We start from the raw sequence: 23,426 nt of genomic DNA, 5'->3' as shown, positions 1-23,426 counted from the left end.
AGGGAATGCCCATTCATCCCTTCTATTTTGTATTCAAAACCATTAAATGTCAATGACCTCTTTATTGAAAAGATACATTACATACAATATTTTAGAGATAAACCAAGAAACAATTCTATCCTATTTTTAAGCAAACCAACTGGTAAACAAGATGGTGCATAGGTTTAGTGCGCTGTTTACACTGTAAACAGGCACTTAAAGAGATACTGACACCTGAAATTAAACAGTTTTTTCAAATATATCATTACACTGTCTTTGCATGAGCTTTAGAATTTTGCCTTAAAAGTATTTGCCCAATGCTTTTACATTCCCTATCTGATCCCCCATGTTCCTCTATGAGGGGGCAGCCATATTTGTGCAGCAGGAGGCCATTAGCATTAGAAGCTATAACTGAGAAGGAACAGTCAGGTTGGCAAAACAGTCAGGTTTTGGGATTTCAAGTAACAATTACTTACAAAAGCAGCCCTAGCAGCAAAAAAAGATCAACATGACCTATAGGTAACTTTTTTTATGTATATTTTGAAAAGTAGTTTTTTTCGTGCCAGTATCATTTTAAAGTTACATTGAATGATTCAACACATGACCTGTTGCTCGATGAATAAGGGCAATCCATTTGTATTTCATAGATTGTATTTAGTTTGTGTTTAATAGCTTTTAAAGCAATTTTTCATTTCGTAACAGGAATACTGGTAGCAAAATATCCATCAGCACAGGAAAAAAATACTACCCAGACAGGTACATCTCTGATGTCCATTGCATTGTGCCTTGCAATATATACAATGTTACATTCCAGACATATATTGTTCTTGATGTACTGCTCATCCTTATAAGTGCAGTGAAGGATTACGCATGTATATGATGCTGAGTGAATGACCTGTATACAGCATGTTTAAGGAGTGAAGGGGGCAGGAAAGTGGATTTTGTCCAGCTCCTACTTTCATTTGTAGCTACCTGGAGGCAGACAGCATCAGACTTTTGGCTGTGTGTCAGCAAGGACGTCGTCCTCCAGCAATGTTCTGACAGACAGGGACTTACCATACAACAGAAAGAATGGGAAAAACCATCGGCTGGAATTCTGTACTTTTCAGATTCTGGGTTCTTTCTATAATTTTACATTTAGGTAAGAGTGTGTTTTTTCAACATCTAATTCGTCACATATGGTAATGGTAAATGCTATTGATGGAGACCATCCAAAACAGCACAGCAGCAAATAAAAAGATACTGTTAGTCATTAGTAGATTCTAAATGTTAAGTGGGTCAGTATATAGTAAATGATATTACCAAGTAATCTGGTTAAAACCATAGCTACAAAATGGTTACAAAAAGATACAGTATCAGGTGCCCAGGATCTTTGGGCACCACTGGCAGTGTGTCTATTGTATCTATTTTTAGATACTGATAGTCATTAGTAGATTCTATATGCTAAGTAAGAAATTATTAATTATAATTTGTAATAATTAAGTATTTATTTATTATAATTAATTTATATGGTATATTATATTGCCAAGTAACCTGGTTAAAACCATAGCCAGAACATGGTTACAATATGGTACAGTATTGAGGATTTCTTTGGGCACCACTGGCACTGTGTCTTTAAAATCTTTTTATAGATACTGATAGTAATTATTAGATTCTAGATGTTAAGTGGGTCCACATATGGTATATGATATTACCAAGTACTGGTTAAAACCATAGCTAGAACATGGTTACAAAATGGTACAGTAGTAAGCATTCTTTGGGCACCACTGACACTGTGTCTTTATTATTGCTGTGTGCATTATATGAAAACATAGAAATGGATGGTTTTTTTGTATATCTATATCTGCATATATTTGTATATCTATTTTCTGCACTAGACTCATGAGCTAAATCACCTGAACACTTGTACACTGTTATCTGTCAGTCTTTATTTCTGGATGGAGTTATTTCTAATATGCGAACATGTTCTATGAGAAGATGCTGAGTATGATTATTTTAGCTGTTGATGAAAGAGAGGAATAAATGCATTTTATGTATGGGTTGTAAGGTTTTTGGGGCAGAAAGGTGAAATCCTCAGGTATCACTGAAAAATACACCAGCTGAAGAACAATAATTATATTACCAACTGGCAGCAATACTTAATGCAATAAGCAAATTAAATGATGATGCTCCCATGCATTGCAATGTTAGGTTCTAAAAAGGAAAATCATAGTCAAGTTTTCATGTTTTTACTTTTGCTGTTAAGGAAAAATGTTTATGGTTTGGATAAATGCAAACCCAGAAGATGTCGAAGGGCACATGGCACAGTTAATGTATAATCTTTCATATTTCTGCATCTGTGCTGTACTTTGTATAAGCCACTAAGCTAATGGTCCAGCTTTTAGCGTTTCTCTTTATCTTTTGTTTGAAGCGCAGCAGCATGTCAATGCACACAGCAGGAACAGGTATAGGAATATTAACTGCTACTTCAAAAAGTTAACTCAAGAATAATCTGGAGAATAATCTGGAGAATCTGTTTTGTTCATATACAAAATATCTGTTAAATATGTTAAAAATCCTTCATTCATTACATATGTGTTTTTCGTGATCCTACTAGTTCTAGTTATATTTAAAATTTAACACGTTATCACTTAAAATGTTGGTCAAAAGTACAGCACCTCACTCCAAACCTGCTACTATGTAGCCGCCCTTGTGCATGGAATTCAATATATATAGAACAAAACACAGCCAGCACCAAGGGTCTTGTGGTTCAAAAAATTGTTGGTCTATTATTTATACATGTACATGCAATATATATTATATATATATATTGTATATATATATATATATATACAATCCATAGGTTTTCAGCACATCAACAGAACGAATGACCTGGGTGCTACCAGTTTATGCAAGGTTACCCAGAAAATCAGGAAAAAACAGGTGCGCTCCAGGAACCTTTAAAAATAAAGGTTCCTGGAGTGCACCTGTTTTACCTGTTTTTTCCTGATTTTATATATATATATATATATATATATATATATATAACATACATAGATTCAGCACTCCTAAGCATGGTCAAAAGACCCAGGTGCTACCAATTAAGCATTAAAAATAAAAAATCTAGTGAATATTGGTGCACACCGGGAATCATTTAAAAAAATTGCTTTTGTTATACAGGACAGGCCAACGTTTCGGTCTGTATCTAAGACCTTTATTCACACTGGGCACCCAGGCAATTTTTTATTTTTAGGAGAGTGGCCTTCCATTACGATGGTATATATATACAGTATATATATATATATATTATATTTCTCCTTTGATTTCTGTATGTTAGCATTTACGTTTCACTTTTATTTATAGCAAGATATTTATTATCATGGTATTTATTCTTTAACCTGCACAGCAAATGATATTCTACTTCTATTCTACTCTATCATAACAATTGTAAATGCAATTTTAAGGGGGGCATTCACCTTTAAAGACAGGCCAGACAGCCAAACCCCACATTTAGGACATGAACATGACAAGTGCAGTGTCAAATTTGTGGCCCTCCATAAACAACCCTTCACTCTTAAACTTTTACCCCTTTTGGTCCTATCAAATACACTCACACAACAACCTTTTGTGGATAGAAAAGGCCGCAGCCCGTTTATGTGCAACAGTATCACATTTACCATTATTACACACAACCCCATTTAACAATAACATATTAATGTCATTAAGTAACATAACTTAGTCTCCTGGTAAAATAACAATAAGCCGCTGAAGGCTGCTTTGTGGAAGCTATAGCTGCCCCCACCGCAATCAGTTCCCTGACCACTGACCTATGGCTGTAATCCATAGGCCTCAGGCCTAACCTTCCGCCTGAATCTCCTTTGGCTATGGAATCCTCGGCTGTGACAATGGTCCTCTCATCCATATTGTCTTTGTTACCCCCCTTTTCTCCTTAAATATGGAGGGTGGGAGCTGTTGAAACAAAATGGCACCTTTCCTCTAGGCTCCTCCCCACTTATGCTATCCTTCCTCCCCTTAGCCAATCCCCCCACTGCACTACATTTCCCATAATCCCTAGCACCCAACATTCTCCCGGGCCTTTTTCCTAGCCTTGTCATGGCCCCGTACCCTCAACTACTGCCTCGTTCTATCCTGGGGCCCCCAGATAATGGAGTTTTCTTGTTTTTTGTAAAAGAACATTTTCATTGTGCATATTAAGTACCCAAAAAATAGGGTTTGACGTTTTTGTCTCTGCAGAAAACAAGGACAGTGATGTGCCTTGGGTGTGCATCATAAAATGCCATAAAATGCTTGTGTTTTGCCATCACTGGGTCTGTTTGTTGCAGTAGCTCCCTGTTAGAGGGTGGGTCATGGACTCTTTTTAAAGTGGACCTGTCACCCTAAGAAATAATTCCACATCCTTTCCTATTGAGATACTCAACAAAAAAAAAAATTACTTACACTATATAAATTATTCAAATCTTGTTTCCTTCAGTCTTGACATAACGCCATCAGACCGGCACCATTTTGTGAACGCTGTTCTTAAGACAAGCTTTCCATAATTATCTCAAAATCTTGGTTATACACCAGAAGGAGGGACCAGGTGACCATGCACTGGCCATTCAGTTATAGGTGGCAAAGAAGTAGAAGGATTGGAAGGGAGTGCAGTGAAATCTAGGAAGTTTTGAATGAAAACTGGAAGTAATTGCCTGCCCGACCTTTATGCCTGAGACATAGAGGTGAGGCAGGCAATATATATGATTGACAGCTGAGATTTTTAAATACCATTATTACAAGTAGGGGATGGTTTAATGGACAAAAAAATTGGGTTTCATGTTCAATGTGGAATACGCTTTTATTATACAGATTTTTATGTCTGGGTGACAGGTTCCCTTTAAGGCATTCATGCAGTGTCAGACTGTACTTTCTAGGGACAATCAGAGAATCTGACATCCAGTGCTCAATCTCACACCATTTAGATGTTGGCAGTAGGAAATGCTATAGAGATCATATAGATTAATGGTGTAAAATAAGAAAGTGTAAAAATAGGGCCTGATGGGGCTGCCTAGGGCCTCTGTCCACTGATCATTCCTTGCGACAGGCCAGTCCAATTAACTATAAGGCTTAATTTTCAAGTGTGCAATGTCTTAATTACATCCAGGAACAGTCTACTATGATAACTTTTTATCACTTACCAATTATTGGCATTATCATTATTTTTTTCAGGGGCGGGTAAAGATGGAACCTGGTTATGGAATTTCTTTGTCTTTCATATATTTGGTGCATATTTTTAAAAGATGCTTTAATAAATGATAACAAGTAAGCTGAGAGCAGGTCACTTTAATGTGTTTATGATTTATCTAGAATTTCACAATGTTGTGTGCGACGATGAGAACAGCTCAAGTACAGCGACTACATCAGACACAGATTCTCCTGAAATCAACTCCACTGTAAGCCCAATAGAACTGAGTATCCCAATAGAAGGAAGTGGAGTTGTAGCAGCATCCACTGTAGAAAGCACAACAGATGAAAGCTCTCCAACTAATGAAAACTCCAGTGCCATACCAACAGTAAGCAGTCCTGGAGTAATATTAACCACTGAGGACATTACCAGTGACATTGCTGATATCACTACTACTGAAGAAAGCTCCACAAGCATAAGCGATGTTAGTTCATTGCCTGAAATAAATACATTTAATAGTATATCAGGTTCTGGTGACAGCATCACAGTAACAAATGTAATCAGCACTGAAATAAGCCCTACAGGTATAAGCATTACTAACCCATCACCGGAATTAAGCACAATAAAAGCAATATTAACCACTGAGGACATTACCAGTGACATTGCTGATATCACTACTACTGAAGAAAGCTCCACAAGCATAAGCGATGTTAGTTCATTGCCTGAAATAAATACATTTAATACTATATCAGGTTCTGGTGACAGCATCACAGTAACAAATTTAATCAGCACTGAAATAAGCCCTACAGGTATAAGCATTACTAACCCATCACCGGAATTAAGCACAATAAAAGCAATATTAACCACTGAGGACATTACCAGTGACATTGCTGATATCACTACTACTGAAGAAAGCTCCACAAGCATAAGCGATGTTAGTTCATTGCCTGAAATAAATACATTTAATACTATATCAGGTTCTGGTGACAGCATCACAGTAACAAATTTAATCAGCACTGAAATAAGCCCTACAGGTATAAGCATTACTAACCCATCACCGGAATTAAGCACAATAAAAGCAATATTAACCACTGAGGACATTACCAGTGACATTGCTGATATCACTACTACTGAAGAAAGCTCCACAAGCATAAGCAATGTTAGTTTATTGCCTGAAATAAATACATTTAATGGTATATCACCTTCTGATGGCAGCTCTTCAGCAATATATTTCAACCCCACTGGAGTAAGCCCTACAGATATAAACATTGCTAGTTCATCACCTGAATTAAGCACAATGAAAGCAAGATCTGCTCCTGATGGCAGCTCTTCAGCAACACATTTTATTCCCACTGGATTAAGCCCTACAGATATAAGCATTGCTAGCCCACCACCTGAATTAAGCACAATAAAAGCAACATCTGCTCCTGATGGCAGCCCTTCAGCAACACATTTCATGACCACTGGAGTAAGCCCTACAGATATAAGCATCGCTAACCCACCACCTGAATTAAGCACAATGAAAGCAATATCTGCTCCTGATGGCAGCTCTTCAGCAACACATTTCATCCCCACTGGAGTGAGACCTACAGATATAAGCATCGCTAGCCCACCACCTGAATTAAGCACAATGAAAGCAATATCTGCTCCTGATGGCAGCTCTTCAGCAACACATTTTATTCCCACTGGAGTAAGCCCTACAGATATAAGCATCGCTAGCCCACCACCTGAATTAAGCACAATAAAAGCAACATCTGCTCCTGATGGCAGCTCTTCAGCAACACATTTCTTCCCCATGGGAGTAAGCCCTACAGATATAAGCATCGCTAGCCCACCACCTGAATTAAGCACAATAAAAGCAACATCTGCTCCTGATGGCAGCTCTTCAGCAACACATTTCTTCCCCATGGGAGTAAGCCCTACAGATATAAGCATCGCTAGCCCACCACCTGAATTAGGCACAATAAAAGCAACATCTGCTCCTGATGGCAGCTCTTCAGCAACACATTTCATCCCCACTGGAGTGAGACCTACAGATATAAGCATCGCTAGCCCACCACCTGAATTAGGCACAATAAAAGCAACATCTGCTCCTGATGGCAGCTCTTCAGCAACACATTTCATCCCCACTGGAGTGAGACCTACAGATATAAGCATCGCTAGCCCACCACCTGAATTAAGCACAATGAAAGCAATATCTGCTCCTGATGGCAGCTCTTCAGCAACACATTTTATTCCCACTGGAGTAAGCCCTACAGATATAAGCATCGCTAGCCCACCACCTGAATTAAGCACAATAAAAGCAACATCTGCTCCTGATGGCAGCTCTTCAGCAACACATTTTATTCCCACTGGAGTAAGCCCTACAGATATAAGCATCGCTAGCCCACCACCTGAATTAAGCACAATAAAAGCAACATCTGCTCCTGATGGCAGCTCTTCAGCAACACATTTCTTCCCCATGGGAGTAAGCCCTACAGATATAAGCATCGCTAGCCCACCACCTGAATTAAGCACAATAAAAGCAACATCTGCTCCTGATGGCAGCTCTTCAGCAACACATTTCTTCCCCATGGGAGTAAGCCCTACAGATATAAGCATCGCTAGCCCACCACCTGAATTAAGCACAATAAAAGCAACATCTGCTCCTGATGGCAGCTCTTCAGAAACACATTTCATCCCCACTGGAGTGAGACCTACAGATATAAGCATCGCTAGCCCACCACCTGAATTAAGCACAATGAAAGCAATATCTGCTCCTGATGGCAGCTCTTCAGCAACACATTTCATCCCCACTGGAGTAAGCCCTACAGATATAAGCATTGCTAGCCCACCACCTGAATTAAGCACAATAAAAGCAACATCTGCTCCTGATGGCAGCCCTTCAGCAACACATTTCATGACCACTGGAGTAAGCCCTACAGATATAAGCATCGCTAGCCCACCACCTGAATTAACCACAATGAAAGCAATATCTGCTCCTGATGGCAGCTCTTCAGCAACACATTTTATTCCCACTGGAGTGAGACCTACAGATATAAGCATCGCTAGCCCACCACCTGAATTAAGCACAATGAAAGCAATATCTGCTCCTGATGGCAGCTCTTCAGCAACACATTTTATTCCCACTGGAGTAAGCCCTACAGATATAAGCATCGCTAGCCCACCACCTGAATTAAGCACAATGAAAGCGATATCTGCTCCTGATGGCAGCTCTTCAGCAACACATTTCATCCCCACTGGAGTAAGCCCTACAGATATAAGCATCGCTAGCCCACCACCTGAATTAAGCACAATAAAAGCAACATCTGCTCCTGATGGCAGCTCTTCAGCAACACATTTCTTCCCCATGGGAGTAAGCCCTACAGGTATAAGCAGTGATAGCCCATCTAGTGAAGGAAGTACAAATGCAGTAATATCAGTTCCTCATTACAGCTCTACATTAACTGGAATAAACTCTATCAGGGTGAGTATTGCTAGTCCATCACCTGAATTAGGAACAACAAATTATGTTTCTCCAATCGAATCAAGATCTACTCCAGCAAATATCATAACAGAAAAAATATCAAGTGCCAGTGCATTACCTGACCATATCACAGGTCTAAGCAGCACAAATGTTTTAGCTAATATAACCACAACTGGAGGACAAAACACTTCCTGGATGATCTCGAGTCCTTTTCCAAATCAAAGCACAGCTAATAACATCTCTCCAGCTGACATAAGCTCTAGGGCAACACCAGGTGTATACACAACTTTAGTAACATCAGCTCCCATTAGTTCAAATGTGGCATCATCTTTAGGTGCTGTGTCAAGCTCAAGTAAACAGCCTAATTTCAGTACAGCAAATGACATATCTACTTCTCCTCATATTACCCCTGAAGTACAATCTACTGATGTGACAATTTCTAATATAGCACCTAGACCTAGTTCAACCGTAACTACTACAATCAACTCCGGGACAGCATCTCGTATCACCTCACAAAATGGCAATGTGCTCAGCACAACAACAACTAATTTAACAGTTTCAGTTCAATCTGTGAAACCTACTAGTGCTAGAAACACAGCACTAACAATTGCTCAGCAGAGTACTACTAACAGAACAGCAAACTACACTTCACTTACTTCATTCCTGCCTCCGGTAATTTCTACAGTCAATACTTTCACAAGCATAGCACCATCTTCAAATACTGTTAATTTGACAACTGCATTCAGTAATACAAGTAAGTATGATATATACTTGCATTGACAGATTCTTTTTGATTTTGATAAACTAATAGTCTCCTTTTTATCATTCTCATTGTGCATAAATTACATGCTAGTTATCTATTATTACTCATTAAGTCCTGTGGGGCTTTATGCTGTGCTAAGAAGTCAAACCCTCCAAATATGTCATAATTATAGTTCCAATATCTTGACAAATGGAAGGTAATCACCTTAATAATATTACTGTAAACATTTTAACACCTTTCTAAACTTTTATTTGGGTGGTTTTGCTATTACACAATTTATTGTGTTTATCAACCAGTTAGCATCTTTGCCTAAGGGCTGTGACACACGGGGAGATTAGTCGCTGCGCGTCAAATCTCCCTTATCGGGGGCAACTAATCTCCCCTAAATGGCATACACGGCGGCACGATTTGCCGAAGTCGCAAGTTGCCTTGAGAGGAAACTTCCCCAACTTCGCCAAATCGCGCCGCCTCGTATGCCATCCCACCTACTCTGGCAAAGGGTGTTTTGTGTTTTTTGCTTTTTTTTGAGCTGAACTATTACATAGGCTCTATCTGTACAAGCACATTATGATATTAGGTAAATATTTAGCCTAGAAAGTAAATGAAAGTAGAAACCTTTCTGACTTTGATCCTGGAAGCCTTCCATAGGACTCAATGGCACTCTGCAGCTCCAACCTGGCCCAAAGAAAGTCAGGATACAGAAGCTTGAATGAATCCGAAACTTTCGTACTCATTGCGACAAATACATTTTTGTTACACAAATTGTTGCGCAAATTATCGCAAAGTATGAAAAAGTCATGCAAATTAATGAGAAAAACACAGAAAATACGCACAGTTCTAAAACTTAGAAAAAATACAAATTTTTTGTATTCTGACTCAATTGTACATTGATGAATGTGACCCTTAGTAAATGTTATTACATAAAGGGGCACATTCATCAACGTACGATTGAGTTTGAATACAAAAAAAATTATATTTTTTCTATTTTCCTATAGATTTCAATAGAGTTCTTAAGTGATAAACCATAACATAAAGTTTTTGTCATCAATTTGAATCAGCACCTACTGCCTAGGTTCAATTCAATGTAAAAACTGATTTCATGGTTAGCTCATGAAAACTCAATAATAATATCAATAAATCTACAGGGAAATTAGAACTGAGTCAGGGGATATGTATTTTTCATTAAATTGATTCTAGCCCTAGGCCAATTCCAATGCTTCTAATGCTTCTAAACTTCTATTAAGTTTTTGTGAGATAAATTTCACCCATGGGCCAGATGCAATTTCATGAAAAAAACCTGAGTCTGGCCCATAGACAAAATGTAAAATTAGGAGATTCTCATTTCTCATTCAATTTAATTAAACCTGGCCTTATGTAAAATGATTTTAAATCTGACCTTATGTAAAATGTCAAGGTCTTCATGCCCCAGACCTTCATAAATCATAAAGAACAGATCATCCAGGTGTGTTTACATCTGTAGGTGCACATGAAAGCCACAGTCAGGTGGAGCAAGGAAAAAGTGAAGTCTACAAAAAGCCTTATAGGTTTTATGGCAAAAGTTACTTTGTGATAATGCCTCCTAAAATTATAAGTAGTATAGTATAAGCCTTATAACATGTTCCTGTAACAAACTTCACTTTCCCTTTACTTTGGCCTGGTTGTGGCTTCATGAGTGTTTACCCCTCTAGATTCCTGGATAAGCCTTGTTTTTCACAAGTGCCTTGAGCAGGTGTTCAGTACAGGTCTTCTTATGCTCCTTACACCCTCATGAGCTCCTTCTAGTGCTTGTGGAATAATTATGAAATCATGCTCGACATTGCCCATTGTGTTAGGTGCAAATCCTTGTGCCTAATTCCAGAGGTAGAATAATTTGCACTTGAAAATTGACATTTATAAGTTGCTACTGATTATGTGATTGGTTGCTATGGTTTACTGCACCTAGGCAAATGGCAATGTCTTTTATTACATAGTCCCAGTTTAATTTGTAGTCTCTGACCTCTTTACTGAGCAAAAAAGTGACAGCAAAAAGAAAAAAGAATTACATTTTTATATTTACCAACCTAGTATTCCCCATTTTAATATTTTAACTCCCTAACTGTGACATTTATATTACATTTCCATCTTTTGGTGGTCTAGCATTATATTTGTAACAACTGTGCTAGTGATACCACTGGCCTGTGCATATCTTTTACATACACAATTAATAAAAGTCTCCTTTTTGTTTTCATGCTTTAGATGTAAATGGATGTCTTTCCAATCCATGTGAAAATGGTGGTACATGTACAAATACCTTGGGTAGTTACACCTGCACCTGCCAGCCTGGGTATAGTGGTTTAAACTGTAGTCAAGGTAAGTGGAAATGTTCTGAACTGTGGCATACAAGGGGTTATGTTTATGAAATGTCACATCAACCACCCTAGTAACCAATCATTTTACTTTGTGAAAAAAATGGGCAGTTATGCATTTACTATTAGCTTTGGTGTGTTTTTTTATGCTGCCTAAAAAAGAACTATCTTTCCGATTACAGTCAACAGAGCTTTAGATATATTTATTACATATCCCCAAATGCCAGAATCTATTTTCCAATAGATTTCAATAGAGTTTCAAGTGATAAACCATGACATAAAGTTTTTGTCATCAATTTGAATCAGCACCTACTGCCTAGGTTCAATTCAATGTAAAAACTGATTTCATGGTTAGCTCATGAAAACTCAATAATAATATAATTAAATCTACAGGGAAAATTAGAACTGAGTCAGGGGATATGTTTTTTTCGTTAAATTGATTCTGGCCCTAGGCCAATTCCAATGCTTCTAAAGGTGGCCATACACGAGCAGATCCGCTCGCTTGGCTCGGATTATGTGGGCGGCAATGGGGCAGTCGGATCCGGGACCGCATCAATGAGCCGATGCGGTCCCCGATCCGACCAGATTTTCTAACCTGGCCGATCGAGATCTGGCCAATTTCAGGCCAGATATCGGTCGGCCAGGCCGCTCTGCTCTCCCCATACACGGGCCGATTAGCTGCCGAATCGGTCCAAGGGACCGATATCGGCAGCTATAGTCGGCCCGTGTATGGCCACCTTAATGCTTTTAAACTTCTATTAAGTTTTTGTAAGATAAATTTCACCCATGGGCCAGATGCAATTTCATGAAAAAAACCTGAGTCTGGCCCATAGACAAATTTAAAATTAGGTGATACTTATTTTACATTTTAATTTAATTAAATCTGGCCTTATGTAAATGCTTTGAGAGCATTTTGATTTATAGGAGTTACTGGGCCTTCAATTTGATAACAAATTAATTTTTTTACCTCAATTGATGTTTTCATGATGTTGAATTTTGTTTTAATTCAGATGTGGATGAATGTGCAGGGTCTAATGCATGCAGCTCGAAGAGTATCTGCGTGAACACAGTAGGCTCCTATATGTGTGTGTGTCAAAAAGGCTGGACAGGAGCAACCTGCACAGAAGGTAAAACAATAAAATAAACAAGGTCTGTAAAAACAATGTTTGATCAATCGACTGCTCAGAATTTCTTTAATAAGCATAGGGGTAATCCGTCCACGCAGCTTTGAAAATTTACTAAAGTCTGAGAAATTTCCAGATCTTTTCTGCTTCAGTGACATACAAAAATACACATCCACACTATCTACAGTATGATCAAGCTCTGGTGTTCTAAAGACTGGCATACACTTTCAATTATTTATGGTGCATTGTAAGAGCATTCTAGGCTTTTGGCTCAAAGTGCAGACTACAGCATTCTGGAACACATGGGAGCCTTCTACTTACAATAATAATCCAACATGGAACCCTTCTAGATTCCTGGATAAGCCTTGTTTTTCACAAGTGCCTTGAGCAGGTGTTCAGTACAGGTCTTCTTATGCTCCTTACACCCTCATGAGCTCCTTCTAGTCTAGTGCTTGTGGAATAATTATGAAATCATGCTCGACATTGCCCATTGTGTTAGGTGCAAATCATTGTGCCTAATTCTAGAGGTAGAATAATTTGTACTTGAAAATTGGCATTTATAAGGTGCTACTGATTATGTGATTGGTTGCTATGGTTTACTGCACCTAGGTAAATGGCGATGTCTTTTATTACATAGTCCCAGTTTAAAAAGCAAAAGAAAAAAGAATTACATTTTTATATGTACCAACCTAGTATTCCCCATTTTAATATTTTAACTCCCTAACTGTGACATTTATATTACATTTCCATCTTTTGGTGTTCTAGCATTATATTTGTAACAACTGTGCTAGTGATACCACTGGCCTGTGCATATCTTTTACATACACAATTATCAAAAGTCTCTTATTTGTTTTCATGCTTCAGATGTAAATGAATGTCATTCCAATCCATGTGAAAATGGTGGTACATGTACGAATACCTTGGGTAGTTACACCTGCACCTGCCAGCCTGGATATAGTGGATTAAACTGTAGTCAAGGTAAGAGGAAATGTTCTGAACTGTGGCATACAAGGGGTTATGTTTATGAAATGTTTTACTGCACTATTCCAGATAATGTAACTGTTTTGTTCCATTGCTATACTTACTGGATTGGAGAAAAATGTACCCATCTTTTTGCATAACAGTCAATTGTTACATTATGTGGTTTAAATGTTAGTTATAAAAAATGTTCATATTTATTTAGGAATTCTCAATTCAGTCTTAACTAATGGTCAAGCTATAATTTTCTCTGAAATTAATTAGCCTGATTTAATCATTTTCACTTTGGATGATACCCACCCTGTATTATCTCTTGTGATAACTGATAAATAGTGATGAGCAAAATTTTTCACACGTATAGATTTGCAGTAAAATTCCACATTTCACCATTGGTGAATATTTTTGCAAAATCGATGACAAATTTCACCACAAAAATATTCACCTTGAAAAAAGTGTTGAGAAAACAAGAATAGACCCCAATGTATTATGCTCAGCAAAGTCACCTAGAAAAACGCCCATAGACTTCTGTGTGACATGCTCATCACTACTGATAAATAATGTTCAGTGCCCACTATTTCGCATAAGGTATACTGTACAGGTTTAACTGATTTCTTTCTTTACTTCTTTTTACAAAAGCTCTTTAAAGTAGACATACAAACATTTCTAAAACCTAAGACTTATAATATATATATTATATTGTTCAGACAGAACAAAAAAGGGGAGTGTAACAAGTGCATAGGTCAAGGCTTTGTTACTGCAGAGGAAGACTAGTTAAGTACTTCCGCTAGAACAGTGATCTCCAACCAGTGGCTCGGGGTCAACATGTTGTTCACCAACCCCTTGGATGATACTCCTAGCGGCCGCAAAGCAGGTGCTTATTTTTGAATTCCTGGCTTGGAAGCAAGTTTTGGTTGCATACAAACTATGTGTACTGCCAAACAGAAACTCCAATAGGCTGCCAGTCCACATAGGGGCTAACAAATACTCACAACCCTTATTGGGGCTTATTGACCTTATTTAAATGCTTCTGTCGCTCTCCAATGCTTTTAACATTTAAATGTGGCTCATGGTTCAAAAAGGTTGGGGACCCCTGCTCTAGAAGCTGATTTTTAAGCAACTTTGAGAAAAAGTTAGTGTGGGGGCTTTCCTAATGCCATGCATGGCAGAGTATTCCATAGAGGTGCTTCAATCAATGAAAAAGGTTTTATGCAGTTTTGGTGTATTGTCCTGAGCTGAGTGCATCTGTATATTCACTTAAATAACTGTCCTATATTTCCTCATATTTTTAGAAATAAATCAATGTCTAAGTAACCCTTGCCAAAATGGAGCTGTCTGCAATGCTTTGCCCAATGCTTTTAATTGTACTTGTAAGCCTGGTTACATGGGAAGATTCTGCGAAATTGGTGAGTAATATGAACCCCCAGTGGTCCTGGCTAGCAAAGTCTGAAGGCTTACAAACTAGAGGGATGACTAAGGAACCACTATGCCATCTATCTCCTGCCCTTCCTGTGTTATAGTCTAACTTTAAAATTATTTTGTACTCACAGCATTTATTTAGAACTGAAAAAAACTAAAATTGCCCTAAAGGACAAGTCAACCCAAAATATAATTTTTTTGCCTAATAAAAGAAAAAAATTAAAACCACTTTGCAATATACATTCATAACACATTTGCAATGGTTTTTGAGTTATTTGTATATATAATTGCTATTAGAAACAGTGTTTGTCCTTCTCTACTCTCTGCTTTGGTGGCTCTGGCATTTTAAACAATGTAACACAAGGCAGCAGACTGACAGACCTGTTTTGCTGGAGGAGACTGACCTTTGCTTTGTTTAAAAAGTAACAACCAGGAGTTCAGCAAATGCTGCTTTCTATAGCAACTACATTTACAAATAACTTTTAAAACACTGACATTTTTTAATAAATTCATATTGGAAAGTTGCTTAGAATTATGTTTCCTTTTATTAGGCAAAACATTATTTTTGGGGTTGACATGTCCTTTAAGCACCACTTTCCACATATATCACTACATTAAGAGAAGACAGATAGATAACCCTTTAAATAACTATAAGTGTATTACATTATAATGTGTCTGTATCAGCACCTCCTTACTGCTCATGGTGAAGCCATTTCATATTATAGAATCGATGATGCGGATACAAAAATTCACATACTAAACATTTGCAAATGTTTTTTTGGAAGTGGTTACAAAAACATCATTGTGTACTAGCCTCTAACTGATTTTTTTTTTTTTAATTCTGCTTTTTTATTACAGAAATTGATGAATGCATCAGTAACCCATGCAAAAATGGTGGAATTTGCACTGACATAATTAATGGTTTCAGTTGTTATTGTCCAGGGAATTGGCAGGGAACGACCTGTAATACTGGTACTTTTATTTATAATGTGTTAGGGGGTATATTTTATTAATATAAATTAGTGTTGGACAAATAGGGCTAAACATATGTATTTTGATTTTCAGATGTGGATGAGTGCGCTCAGCAGCTTGATAAGTGCAGTGTAAACGCCAACTGTACAAACACTCCAGGATCGTATACATGTACATGTAGAGCTGGATACAGAGGTGATGGATTAACCTGCAGAGGTAAGATAACACTGGGTCATATACTATATTGTTATAACACCAACACTGTAACGGTATCTAAAAGTATGGAATCAATTCATGTTTCCCACTTTCATTGCCTTAGCAATCTGAGCGCCCTTTTCCCTCAAGCATAACTACCTCGTTGCTGTTTTTTCTAGAGATTCGCCTGTTTAACTACAGTGGGGATATTAGAATAACCCAACGGTTAAAAGACTATACGTCTCCATTAATCAATGTTCCCATACGCTTTCCCTTTGGATCCTCGTTCTACAGCAGTTTATATGTAAGTAGTCCTGGCAACAAGAGCATAATGTACAACAAGATTATACATTATAAAGATAAAATTTAGAATACATTTTATTATTAATTATACATTTGGAAAAAAATTGCTTGTAACATATCACAGTTTTGAGCATACAAATAGGCTTGACATGAAATGTATATAGGAAAGGAAAAACTTTGATGATGATTTATGAATATAGGTGCTCAGCTGCATAAGCACAGTTGTGAATGGCAACCAATAGTACTTTTTAACAGTCTGCTACAAGTTAGAAAATGAAAACAAAGACCTAATTGGCTGCTACTGGCAACTGCGCCTGAGCTATGTAGGACCTATGTTTGTAAATTAGTTTCACTGATTCTTTTTAGTGGTGATGAGCTAAGTGGGTCCATAATAACTGAAAATAATAAACTCAAACAAACTAGATCTTTTCAGGACAAATCATATTGAACTGGTCTAATTCACACTGATTAGCTCGGAAACTGCTGAGTATTGATATTAAACAAAATAATTGGAGAAAAACCCTCATATCTCAGACCAGTTTTTTTTTAGAGTCTGAGATATTGGATCTCTGAAAAAATTAAATATTGATTGTGATTGATTCAAACTGGCCTGTCAGATTTTATATGTTGTAGAAATGGCTGGGAATCATGCAAGTAATTTTGATAGTTTGATTTTTAATAAGTTTGCCCCAGATTTTATGAGCAAAAAACAAATCAATCACAATTGATTTATTTGTGGCAATAGAGTGTTTTTTTTAATATACAACAAAACATAACTATATTTAACTGATCCTTTTCTTTCTTTTTGCAGTTCACAGATGATGGGGTTATAATGTTCCAGCGTAATTTCTATGACCCCATGTACACATTCAACTATCCTATTAGTTTTAGTCCATATAATGCATACTTACCACCAATGATTGCTGCTTTTTGGGCAGATGCTGATATGAGACAATTGGGAGAATTATATTATCAGGTAAAACTGTTCATATTCTAAGGATTTTATGATGCATGCTGCTTTACAGCACAAACAAAGTGCAGGAACCATGCACTCATTCATGTATTTACTCTTGTACATGTGACTATTCTTTGAATCCAGCAATAATACATACTTCTAACTCCCTGCTGTATAGAAGAAGGCAGGATAAGTTAGGCATGTAAACAAAGGCATTTTCATTAGCAGCTGTAGATTTCTGGTGCTGTTTTCCTAAACGTGGGTTCACTGGATTTAGGGCTAGTGATGTCAGGGTCAGAAATTTTTTACCAAAACTGACCATAACTTGCTTCTTCCTATTTCACATCCAACTAAGACCAAAGTATGTTTGTACTTTATGACTCAAACCCATTCTGGCTCCCCTCTGATGACTCATACATGGGTGAGATCTACCATTATAGGGGTGTCGGCACGTTTTCATCACCACCAGAAGGGGGATCTGCTTGAAGTTTGACCTGCCAGAGCCCACACATGGGGCTCACCTTGGCCCAAACCCACCCAAACCACAGGTTCATCCTACTTATTACTAGTCAGGGCTTACTTAGTTCATAACAGGGTTATCAAAATAGGAACACATAATCAAAACATTCCTCTTTCTATAATGTCATAGATATGAAAGACAGGATATGAAGGCAGGACATACCAAACAAGCATCCACCCTGCCTGGTTTTCAAGCTAGGCCTCCTCTCCACAGTACTGAAACCTCACCCCCCCCCCCCGCTGGTGGGATGGCATACGCGGCGCTGAAATCTCCTCTCAAGGCAACTTCAGCAAATCGCCGCGTATGCCATCCCACCAGCAATTTACATTCTCGCCGGGGAAATGGGCAGTGATGGCCGGTGGGATGGCATTTTGGGGAGATTAGTCTCCCGCGACAAGGGAGATTTGTTGCGCGGCGACTAATCTCCCCGTGTGTCACAGCCCTTAAAGGATTTCTTTTTAGATATTTTATTGTATGTATGTATGTATAACTTTATTTATAAAATGCTACAAGGCTACGCAGCAATGTACAATCTTACAATATACAAAATTACACACAGGGAGGACAATAATTAAATACTGACTGGCAATGTTTAGGTTCTGGCAAATGACAAAGGGGCTGCTGTAAGATGCCACAGACTGTCACTATTTATTGAATTTCTAACCACCACTAGATAGTAAAAGAAGGTAACAGTACTAGGGTGCTTCTGAGTTTGCAGGCTAATGAAACCCAGTGCAATCAGTTATCACCATCATTGATGCTTAGTTTGCATGTACATAGTGGCATATTATTTCTCGACAGAAAGCATAGAAGGGGCTTGCAAAAACTGATATATATATATTTTTATATAAAGTAGTGGGTAAAACTATTTTATTATATTATTCATTCTTTTTCTCCTAGACGTATGACTTCCAAATGTCACCAACTTCAGATATTCAGTTTAAAACACAACTTGAAAATGAGATCTACAGCTATTTCACTCTGAATATTACAGCCCTCTGGGCAATCAAAATCACGTGGGAGCAGGTTCTGCCTTTTCCATATTATTACTTTAAATCGAGCGAAGTAAGTTTTCAAAAAGCAATCCAGTAAGACTTTCACATTATGAAATATAAATTGGGGTGGTGGATAAAGTTCACACTATTCTGTGAATATCTTTTTACTGTATGTTTATAAATAAGATTTTTTTGTAAATGTAACTGTGTACTTATGGTTAGAAAGAAAACCTCCCATCTTGTTTCTGCTGCATTAACTACTTCACCATAAAATTCGCAAAACAGCAAGAAAATTAGCGAAATGGTGAAAAATTTGCGAAACGCATTTGTCGTGCGATTTTTTTGTTGCCCGTGGCTATTTTTTTGTTGCAAGCGGCTATTTTTTTGTCGGCCACGCTTTTTTGACGCAAACACGCCCAATTTGACGCAACCACAACCTTTTTTGACGCGCGACAAAACAATTTTTGCGCGACAAATTTTTCTGCTGCAAATTTTCACAGAAGTTTCGCGAAACAATTCGCCAATGGAGAAATGAGGAGATTCGCTGCGAATCCATGCCTGCCGAATAATTTGCTCATCACTACTGGAAATTATTTTTTGGATTCTAAACTGTTTTCAATCTATTACAGTACATTAATAAAATGAGTAACTTTTCCTGGAATCCATACGTTTTAAGACACCAACACTGGCTTAGTTCATTTACTCTTAACTTTACTCTTCATTTACTGAGGGGAATTACCCTGCAGAGGGGTCCACCAGGAGATTCCCTGGTATACTAGTAGGCCAGTCTGTCCCTGCTTTTTGCTAAATCCATGTGAACCAGAAATGTTCATTACATTTGTTAGTCCCCAGTTCAAAATATATCTGCTTGCTGCAGATTAGGTGAGTGTGTTTCTAGCATTTGGGGGTAAAAGAAATACAGGTATGGGATCCCTTATCCGGAAACCCGTTATCCAGAAAGCTTTATGTAAATACAGCCATAAGCACTCACAGAAACACTGCACTGACTGCTCTGTCAAAAGATTTCTTGTGTCCGTTTTCCTCTGCCAGAGACACGCAGCTCTCACCCCTCTCATGCTCCCCCCTCCCCCAAAAAGGCTAAGAACTCACTCCCACACTTTAGGAATGTGGATCTGAGCCAATCAGCAGGAAGCTGACTCATAGGGGCCCATTTACTTACTCACGAACGGGCCGAATGCGCCCGATTGCGTTTTTTTCGTAATGATCGGTATTTTGCGATTTTTTCGGAAAATTATCGCGACTTTTCGTTACCAATACGATTTTTGCGGAAAAACGCGAGTTTTTCGTAGCCATTCCGAAAGTTGCGATTTTTTCGTAGCGTTAAAACTTGCGCGAAAAGTTGCGCTTTTTTCGTAGCGTTAAAACTTAAAAGGCGCAACGTTTTGCGCAAGTTTTAACACTACGAAAAAATTGCAACTTTTTGCGCAAGTTTTAACGCTACGAAAAAATCGCAACTTTCGGAATGGCTACGAAAAACTCGCGTTTTTTCGCGCTAATCGTATTGGTAACGAAAAAGTCGCGATAATTTCCGAAAAGTCGTAAAGGCGCCGAAAAAAATCGCAAAAAATACGAAAAAATCGCAAAATGTTCGTTTTCCAATCGGAATTTTTCCAATTCGGTCGGAATTCGTGTCTTAGTAAATCAGCCCCATAGTCTAACTAACTGAGCATGTACACCGGTCTGGGTCTCGGTGCAGGAGCGAGGCATTATGGGAACTTTCTTTACAGAGCTCAGCGTTTTTTCTTCCTGTTTGGCTTCTGATCATCTGAACGGGAGAAATATGGGGAGACTTAAGGGCACTATTGAGAGAGCTGAAGGTATGCCTGCAGCTTGAGATTAACTCTTTATAAGCCTTTCCTTCTCCTTTAAAAAGAATATTTATTCTCTACATTTTAAAAAGTTTTTGCAAAAATGCTAATTTACAGTGATCAAGGGTTATATGTTTTATAAAAACAATGTTTTTTTCAGTCAAATACATATCAGGCTGTGTTAGTCACCAATGGGGTATATTCCTTCTGCCTTATGAGCTATGATGATGGAGGAATGAACTGGAGATATGATGAACTACCTACAACTTACCTTCCCAAAATGGGATACTTCAGGTATTTGCGTGTTATGCTATAAATTGAAATATGTATTAAAATACTATTATATTACTTATTCTTGTTAAAGGTATTTAATAAAGCATACTAAAGAAATAGATTAAATAACAGTCCATAATATATACCATACTAATGCAATTATACTGAATAGTCATGAATTACCTGTAAAAATATAAGTAGTGCTTAGTGATGTCATTGGTTATAATTGATGCTTAGTGATATCACTTGTGTCAAATAACTGAAGGACCAAGCTGATAAAAGGTGTAGAAGGTCAGTGCTTAAGGGCAAATGGCACATAGGGTGATTCAAGTAATTTGTCAACCAGGCTTTTGTTGCTCTGTGGGTAGGGGACAAAATGCTCAAAATCACCCCACCCCCATTCATCCCCCAATAGCCTAAAAGCACCAGTGTACTTTCTTGATTGGTGATTATTGCCCAGAAATACCAACCACTTTTTTTTGAACGATAATTACCTGTCAAGAAAGTGAGCCCAAGCTTTCATGTAATTACCATTCAAACTTAGAGCGGGTTTTTTAAGAGTTTTGTCCCCTGTCCACTGAGCTGTAGAACTCCTAGGGAAAACTGCCCTAAAACAGAAACGATCACTGTGCAGGACACAAGGGGAGCCTTTAAGATAAGACAAAATGACACTTCAGATATAGAAACAGGCACAGATGCATTTGATTTTATAAAAGGCTTAAATGTCTTGCCAGGTGAGAAAAGTTTACTAATAATAAACTCTGTAATGGCTCATTACATAATGTAAGCAGAAGCTTGACAAAAGCCACTTGGATAAAAAGGAGATGGTACCCACACCAACTCTGAGGAGATGCCCCTTCTAGGAACATCTTTGTATGTTGCTTGTGCCTAATACACTGTGCAATTTCTGGTTGTAAATGGGCATATTCCTACCCATGATGCAGCATTTTTTACAGCGTTCCAGTATAATTGTGGCACAGGAAACTTGCATGCAAAGCACCAATAAGGATGCAAATTGCCTCTCATTTGTCAAATTGTTCAGAATCAGTATTCACAGGATATGTGATTTGTGCAGCATCACTTCTGGTGTGTGGCACTAGGGTTTGATGCATTGCTACTAGTGTAGATATCCATGCTGGTGGTAATTTCAGGGTTTTTTTCAATGCATACACTACTGTTTAATTCATTAGAATAGGTTGGATGATCACACTGGTGCTGCTGCAGTATGTTAGGAACATGTATGGACAAACATTTATGAATAGTGTTAATGCATGCTCAGTTTTGTGTCTATTTAGCTTGTCTTGTGCTGGTGTTTCAGTGCAGAGCTACATAAAAAGGGGCAGAACAAGGGCAGGACATAGGCATCCCTTTATATGCCTCTTCCTTGAGTGCCTTTCATGGCACAGGAATAGCTTAGGGGATGCTGCCAATCTTAAGGAAGGTATTACATACAGTGTGTCTTTTTATTTAATTAACAAATCCAAAAGATTACAGAGTTATAGAATTTTTGTCTATTATGGGAAAATATTGGTGATAATTTGTATTCCCCTTTCTTTCTTTTTTTAAAATGTTCCATTTGGGTTTTCCTGCATTTAGCAATACTGCAACATTTAATGACCCTCAGACAATATATTCAGGTGATCTACAGAACATTTACACTCCTGATCAATACAAAGGATTGAACACAAGTAAGTAGAATATAATGCAGTGGTGTAGGTGCAGCCTTGCATGGCACATGTATGTTTGAAGAAAATTATACATCTGTTCTTAATATCTATCATATGAAATGATTTTATATTTCTTAAATATTAATTCTTTATGGTTTTGCTTACTTACTACAGATAGAACTGGTTACTGGGCGTATAGACTTGATAAGAATACAGCAAACACCAAAAACTCCTGGCAGCAGTGTCTGAGCTGGTATTACAATGAGCCATATCCATACTGGTCTTACTATACCCCTCCCTGTCCCTGCTCTTGGTTGCAGGCCACCTTTGATTCATCATATACGTCGTCCTCTAATCTGCAGTCATATAGGTTTCCAAGGAAAAGCTCAGGTCATTCTCTTATAATGTTTTTGTTGTAGTGTTGGGCTAGTTTGCATGTGATGGGAAATTTTTGACAGTACCCAACATTCCCTTTCTTGCTGCACACA

At 37.9% G+C, this 23,426-nt stretch overlaps 1 protein-coding gene across 1 annotated transcript; it reads left to right on the top strand.

The window, feature by feature from the left end:
• Positions 1-5,306: 5,306 nt before the first annotated feature.
• Positions 5,307-23,357, top strand: LOC116410981 (mucin-4-like). The gene is made up of 11 exons (XM_031902731.1): positions 5,307-9,357; positions 11,602-11,715; positions 15,103-15,216; positions 16,088-16,201; positions 16,295-16,417; positions 16,576-16,700; positions 17,511-17,675; positions 19,075-19,239; positions 21,159-21,292; positions 22,868-22,959; positions 23,113-23,357. Exons 1-11 carry the CDS (start codon positions 5,307-5,309, stop codon positions 23,355-23,357), a joined length of 5,442 nt encoding a protein of 1,813 aa, XP_031758591.1.
• Positions 23,358-23,426: the final 69 nt, after the last annotated feature.

Source organism: Xenopus tropicalis, chromosome 5 (assembly GCF_000004195.4).
Source record: "Xenopus tropicalis strain Nigerian chromosome 5, UCB_Xtro_10.0, whole genome shotgun sequence".
NCBI lineage: Eukaryota > Metazoa > Chordata > Amphibia > Anura > Pipidae > Xenopus > Xenopus tropicalis.
Note: the sequence above shows the minus strand (reverse complement) of the source record. Positions and strands in the feature narration are given on the sequence as shown.

Excerpts from the sequence above, each read along its gene's own strand:
- LOC116410981 (XM_031902731.1), top strand. The coding sequence starts at position 5,307 with ATGATTTATCTAGAATTTCACAATGTTGTGTGCGACGATGAGAACAGC. Across the intron at positions 9,358-11,601 it reads AACTGCATTCAGTAATACAA|ATGTAAATGGATGTCTTTCC; the intron begins GTAAGTATGATA and ends TTCATGCTTTAG. Across the intron at positions 17,676-19,074 it reads TGGGAGAATTATATTATCAG|ACGTATGACTTCCAAATGTC; the intron begins GTAAAACTGTTC and ends TTTTTCTCCTAG.